At 45.6% G+C, this 7,120-nt stretch overlaps 1 protein-coding gene across 4 annotated transcripts in view; it reads right to left on the bottom strand.

Annotated features, from left to right (window-relative positions):
• CDK5RAP1 (CDK5 regulatory subunit associated protein 1) overlaps nt 1-7,120 on the bottom strand; it is a 43,587-nt gene that overhangs the window by 35,312 nt on the left and 1,155 nt on the right. For 3 of the 4 annotated variants that reach the window (XM_011959576.1, XM_011959584.1, XM_011959593.1), the window contains exons 2-4: nt 3,042-3,365; nt 1,313-1,416; nt 327-361 (exon numbers count right to left, since the gene is read on the bottom strand). In XM_011959576.1, coding sequence (XP_011814966.1) covers nt 327-361; nt 1,313-1,416; nt 3,042-3,365 — 463 coding nt within the window. The remainder of the gene's footprint in view (nt 1-326; nt 362-1,312; nt 1,417-3,041; nt 3,366-7,120) is intronic. The other variant, XM_011959603.1, reaches the window with a different exon arrangement.

Here is a 7,120-nt window from a genome sequence, read left to right as displayed (position 1 = left end):
GCCAGGATGGTCTCGATCTCCTGACCTCGTGATCCGCCCACCTCAGCCTCCCAAAGTGCTGGGATTACAGGCGTGAGCCACCACGCCCAGCCCATGATCATTAAATTTGTTCATGCATTATGTTACTCACTCAGAACCTGACACCACGGTACACGCTCAGCCGATGTCAGCCAGTTGTATAAAGACTATCTCCACTGTGGGAAAACTGCAAGTCCTGCTGCCGCGGGGCCGCTGGCTCATCTCTATAGACAGCCAGGCCAGGCACTGTTAGCTATGGCATTATTACATAAGATACATTCACTCCTAGGAAAAGAACAAATTCGCACCTGATAGAGCACGTGACAAGGAGAATTACATCTGCCTGAATGGAGAGAAAGGAAAACAAGAAAAATTACAATCTTGGAATCTTGGATATTAGCCTTATACAGTTCCTGCCCTACAGCTCTTTATTATATTTTTTTCCTTTTTTTTTTTTTTTGAGACAAGAGTCCCACTCTGTTTCCCAGGCTGGAGTGCAGTGGGGCAATCTCCACTAACTGCAACCTCCACCTCCCAAGCGGTTCAAGCAATTCTCCTTCCTCAGCCTCGGATTACAGGCGCCCACTACCACACCCAGCTAATTTTTGTATTTTTAGTACAGATGGGGTTTTACCATGTTGGCCAGGCTGGTCTCGAACTCCTGACCTCACGTGATCCACCTGCCTTGGCCTCCCAAAGTGCTAGGATTACAGGCGTGAGCCACTGCACCCAGGCTATTATTTTTCTTTAACTATTTTTTCCTTTTTTTTTTTTTTAAATAGAGAAGGGAGTCTCACTCATTTGCCCAGGCTGAAGAGCAATAGCATAACCATAGCTCACTGCAGCCTCAAACTCCTGTCTTCAAGCAATCCTGCCTTGGCCTCCCGAAGTGCTGGGATCACAGGCATGGTAACCCACACCTGGACATTTTAACCATTTTTAAGTGTACAGTCCTGTGGCATTAAGAACATCTGCAATTTCATAACTATGCATTTTCCATAACTTTTTCATCATCTGCAACTAAAACTCTGTACTCATTAAACAGTAACTCTCCAACTTCCCTCCCCACAGCCAATTCTTAACTTAGCTCCTTGCCTGGAGATGCACATCACCATAAAAGTTTCAAAAATAGCTGGAACAACTGAGTACAACTCAGTCCCATGGTGAACACTTCACCTAAGGGAACTCTCTCTCACCAGGGGGCACCCTGCTCCTGAAACTGCACCCAAGAATGGGCACAAATGCAGAATCTCGCCCAGGTCCAGGAAATAAAGGAAATAGGAAATGCATGTACCTCTTGGAGGTTACTGGTCCGCAGGTAGCCACTCTTCTGTAAGATGGACCAGGCTATCTCTGTGTCATTCACATTCATCTGGCAGCCATAGGTCTCAAGGTAGACTGCAGTGAGAGGTTGGGGGGAATCCATGGTAGACAGACAAGAAGGGGCCTCGTGTCTCAAAAGGTCTCCTTCCCAGATGCTCTAGAAATATCTGAGGCACCTGGTTATCCACTGAGTCCCCTATTGCCTCAATCCTAAGATAACATAAATTGCCAGATGTACCCCCAAATTAATGATAGACCTTCAGCACAAAAGAAATACCATATTAGGCTGGGCTCAGTGGTTCATGCCTATAATCCCAGTACTTTGGGAGGCTGAGACAGGAGGATTACTTGAGCCCAGGAGTTTGAGACCAGCCGGGGCGACATAGGGAGACCCTGTCTCTACAAAAAATTTAAAAATTAGCCAAGTGATACATGCCTGTGGTCCCAGCTACTCAGGAAGCTGAGGAAGAACTGCTTGAGCCCAGGAGTCTGAGGTAGCAGTGAGCCATGATCACACCACTGCACTCAGCCTGGGCAACAGAGTGAGACTCTGTCTCAAACAAACATAAAAATATACCACATTATATATCCACACCAATTACAAGGCATGTTATCTTTTAAATGGGGAAAACACGTACCTGAGAATCAAGGAAATATAGTTTTAAAACCAATTAGAAAAGGAAGGACTAGGCCGGGCATGGTGGCTCACGCCTGTAATCCCAGCACTTTGGGAGGCCAAGGCAGGCGGATCACTTGAGGTCAGGAGTTCGAGACCAGCCTGGCCAACATGGTGAAATCCACGTCTCCACTAAAAACACAAAAAATTAGCCAGGTGTGGTGGTGTGCACCTGTAATCCCAGCTACTCAGGAGGCTGAGGCAGGAGAATCACTTGAACTCAGGAGGCAGAGGTTGCAGTGAGCTGAGATCGCACCATTGCAATCCAGCCTGGGTAACAGAGCGAGTCTCAAAAAAAAAAAAAAAAATGAAAAGAAAAGAAAAGGAAGGACTAGCTGATAGTGTTTATCAGCCTGAAGGGAAGATAAGTTTAAATCCACATGTTACACTCCTCCTCAAAATAAAGAGGTTTTCCAGCCTCTGGAAGTAGCAGCAGTGGCCAGAGGGTACATAAAGTCACAAAATTAAAATGAGGCCTCTTCTTACAGTAACTTCATCTTAAATGAAAGCAAGGCTATATTATGAAGTAAAACAAATTTTGTACACAGTTGCAAGAATATGAATTTCACATTCTGGCAGCTGTCCCCACCAGCAGGTCTTATTTCCAGACTCCAATAAATTCCAACTAAAAGTTAAGAGCTGAATGATAATAAGCTTTTGCTCAAATGATTCTCCCACCTCAGCCTCCTGAGTAGCTAGGACTACAGGTGCAGGTTACCATACCTGGCTAATTTTTTATTTTTTGTAGAGATGGTGTTTCACCATGTTACCCAGGCTGTTCTTGAACTCCTGGGCTCAAGCAATCCACCCATCTCGGCCTCCCAAGGTGCTGGGAATACAGGCATGAGCCACCGTGCCCGGCCAAGTTTCTTGATATTAATATTATTGGGTGGAATCTGATGATTCCCACAGCCTTCCCACACTTTTAACCTTCCAAGCCAGGTCTGTAATAAAAGAATCACGCCAGGAATGACAGAAAGGAGCAAGGAAGGAAGCCCAAAGGGATAAGAGAAGTAAAACCAACCTTTTCTCTCCCTTCCAAGAAGTTCATCCATCATGAGATAGGGAGGTGGGTCTTCCACTTCTGAAGACAGCTTCTCCTGAGGAGCTGAGGCACTTTTTAAAAAATGTTGAAAAGTCGGTCCAGTGGCCAGCCTGGAGCTAAAATCCTTCCGAGCACCATCCTCCTGCCTCTCTGGACTGGGACATGTGGTACTAGAGAGACTGCTGTGTGCCCTGCACATCCTCAGCGACAGCCAAGACACAGAGGCCAATGGCCCCCACCCCAGAGACCTCTGCACTTGGAGGACACACTGTAAAGGATGCATGGCACTAAACAGCCCACGGTCTGCAAAAGAATGACAGACATCACCAGCATTTATTGAACACTATGGACAGGATACTGCTGTGAGCACTTCAAGTGTATACATCCATTTACCCCTCACAAAAGCCCATGATGAAGGTACTCCTAATAATATGACCTTTGTTTTACAGTTGAAAAAACGGAGGCAACTTGCCCAAGACCACACAGAGGAATGCCAGAGATGAGATGCAAATCCAGTGTTTTCAAAACAAGGGGTGGTAGAGATGAGATGGAAAGCCCTGACAAAATGACAAAATAGCACCTTGCGCCAAGACCAGTTCCCAAGGCTTTAAGTGTATTAACTCATTAAATCTTTACAGCAATCCTAGGAAACAGACACTATTATTGTTCCTATTTCGAAAGACATAGGTTGAGGAACTCACCTAAGCTCCTACAGCCAGTAAGCAGTCAAACAAGACCTCAGGTAAAAATCCGTATGGATGCAAAGCCCGTGCCAATACCCATCTTGCTACACTGCCTCTTAATACTGTGAAAACCACTCACTGTCTGAGGGCATCTTCCTTTGAGTTTCTCCAGAAGGAAAGCATTTAATGTGAGGGCACTGTATGCCTGATCAGTGACTCCTTCTACCCTTTAAGAGTCTTGGCTGGGCACAGCCGCTCATGCCTCTAATCCCAGGACTTTGGGAGGCCGAGGCAGGAGGATCACTTGAGGTCAGGAGTTCAAGACCAGCCTGGCCAACATGGCAAAACTCCATTTCTACTAAAAATACAAAAGTTAGCCAGATGTGGTGGCATGTGCCTATAGTCCCAACTACTCAAGAGGCTGAGGTAGGAGAATTGCTTGAACCCAGGAAGCAGAAGTTGCTATGTACTGAGGTCGCGCTATAGTCTGGACAACAGAGCGAAACTCTGTCTCAAAAAAAAAAACAAGTTTCAAACTACTACCTTCAAACTTTCCACCCAGACCCTCTCACACTTGGTTTAGCAAATAACACAACCTTTATAGAGAACAATTTGCCACTTTCCATCAAAATTACAAGTGTGCAAACCATCTGAGAAAGCATTTCCACTCATATTTATCCTGCAGATAAATCTATGCACATACAAAATGACCTATGTATAAAGACATTCAGTCTAGACACGGTAGCTCATGCCTGTAATCCCAGCACTTTGGGACGCTGAGGCTGGTGGATCACTTGAGGCCAGGAGTTCGAGACCAGCCTGGCCAACACAGTGAAGCCTCATCTCTACTAAAAATACAAAAAATTAGCTGGATGTGGTGGCATACACCTGTATTCTGAGCTACCCGGGAGGCTGAGGCATGAGAATCTCTTGAGCCCAGGAAGAGAAGGTTGCAGTGAGCCAAGATCACACCACTGCACTCTAGCCTGGACAACAGAGTGAGATTGTCTCAAAAAATAAAAATAAAAGATATTCAATGCAACAGTGTTTCTAATAGCAAAAGAAAGGGAAAGATCTAAATGTCATCAATAAAGGACTAGTTAAGTAAGTTCTGGTACATCCATACAATGGAACAAGATACAACTGTTAGAAACCAAGGCTGGTGGCCAGGTGCAGTGGCTCATGCTTGTAATCCCAGCATTTTGGGAAGCTGAGACAGAAACATCACTTGAGCCAGGAATTTGAAACCAGCCTGGGCAACATAGTGAGACCTCATCTCTATAAAAATAACAAAAAATAGCCGGGCACAGTGATGCACACCTGTAGTCCCAGCTACTAAGGAGGCTGAAGTGGAAGGATTGTTTGAGCCTGGGAGGTCAATGCTGCAGTAAGCCATAATCGCACCACTGCACTCCAGCTTGGGTGACGGAGTAAGACCCTATCTCAAAAAAAAAAAAAAAAAAAAAAAGTGGGGCTGAACCTATACATGACAAAGGCAAGGAAGTAAAATGCTCCATGCTACCTACATTATACTATTGATGAATCTGTGGGGAAAGAGGGTGGGAATACTGAGGTACCTATTTGCAGGTACATACAATATCTCTAGAGTGCATAAGAAACAATAGTTGCCTCCCAGGAAGACTTAGGTAACTAAGGTACAGGAGATGAAGCCATACTATTTATTTATTTTTTTTTTTTAATTTTCTGACTAAGGAAGAATTCTAGGATCACCATATATTTTTAATGGGCCCCCTGACTATGGCCTACCACACTCCAGCCATGCCATACTTCTTTGCATTAATCTTCACTAGCTTATAGGATTTTACACATGCTGTTCTCTGGCTGGCATATCTTCCCTCTAGTGGCTGTATGACACCTATGATACTTTCAGCTTTCTTCCTCTGGGAAGACTGCTCTGGTCATCACCCCCAAAGTCTAGGTGGGGTCCTTCTCTGGGTTCCCAAAGCTCTCTTCTACCTCTCCATCACAAGACTCATCACACTTTGCTGTTATCACTGACACTTCTGCCAGCCCTAGTAAACTGGCAGGTTCCTGCAAGCAGTGAACAAGCAACACTCATTTCTACACCTTCACCATCTCCCATTGTGGTAGCTGCCTCATGGCAGGTGCTAAACATCAGTGGTTCCCAACCTTTTTGGTACTAGGCATCAGTTTCATGGAAGACAATTTTTCCACAGACAGGGAAGCAGGGGTGTGTTGAAACTGTTCCACCTCAGGCATTTAGATTCTCATAAGGAGCATGTAATCTTGAGCCAGTGTGGTGGCTCACATCTATAATCCCAGTACTTTGGGAGGCCGAGGCAGCAGGATTGCTTGAGCTCAGGAGTTCGAGACCAGCCTGGCCAACATGGCAAGATCCCATCTCTACAACAAATTAAAAAATAAAAACTTAGCCAGCCATTGTGGTGTGTGCCTGTAGCCTCTGCAACTGGAGAAGCTGAGGTAGGAGGATCACTTGAGCCGGGGATGCAGAGGTTGCAGTGAGCCAAGATTGTGCCACCACACTCCAGCCTGGGCAACAGAGAGAAACTCTGTCTCCAAAAAAAAAAAAAAAGGAAATGGAATGCACAACCTAGATCCCTTGCACACACACAGTTCACAATAGGGTTTGTGTTCCCACGAGAATCTAATGCTGCGGCCAATCTGACAGGAGGCAGAGCTCAGGCAGTAACACCAGCTTGCTACTCAGCTCCTGCTGTGCGGCCTGGTTCCTCACAGGCCACGGACAGGTACCATTCTGCCACCTAGGGTTAGGGGAACCCTGCTATACATGTGTAAAGAGCAGATGTGGCCCATTACCTTTCCAATGAGATCACCTGCCACATCTGCTACTAGCACTTAGGAGCAATGCCAACCCAGTTTCAAGTGTCAGAGAAGAACAGCCTCAAAGTGTGAGCTTTAAAATAGCCCATTTCTACTCCATAATTGCTGTGTGACCTTTGGCAAGACAAATTTCTGTCTCTGAGTCACCAATTCCACTTGTGTAAAATAAGGATAAAAGGAGCACTTACCCCCTCCCCGCAAGAAGTGTTATAAGAATAAGATATTAAAAACCCAACTTGAGATACAGTAAGTGTTCACTAACTGCAATTCACAGCCCACACCCCCTTTCATGGAGAGTATTAGAGCATCCTGGTTAAGAGTATGGACTCTACTAAAAATACAAAAATTAGTCGGGTGTGGTGGCACGCGCCTGTAATCCTAGCTACCCAGGAAGCTGAGGCAGGAGAACAGGAGAATCGCTGGAACTCAGGAGGCAGGGGCTACAGTGAGCCGAGATCGCGTCACTGCACTCCAGCCTGGGCGACAGAGCAAGACTCCGTCTCAAAAAAAAAAATCAAAAAAACAAAAAAA

This window comes from Colobus angolensis, unplaced genomic scaffold, assembly GCF_000951035.1.
Source record: "Colobus angolensis palliatus isolate OR3802 unplaced genomic scaffold, Cang.pa_1.0 Scaffold114, whole genome shotgun sequence".
NCBI classification, from domain to species: domain Eukaryota; kingdom Metazoa; phylum Chordata; class Mammalia; order Primates; family Cercopithecidae; genus Colobus; species Colobus angolensis.
The sequence above is the reverse complement of the archived record's forward strand: the minus strand, read 5'-3'. Positions and strand labels throughout refer to the sequence as shown.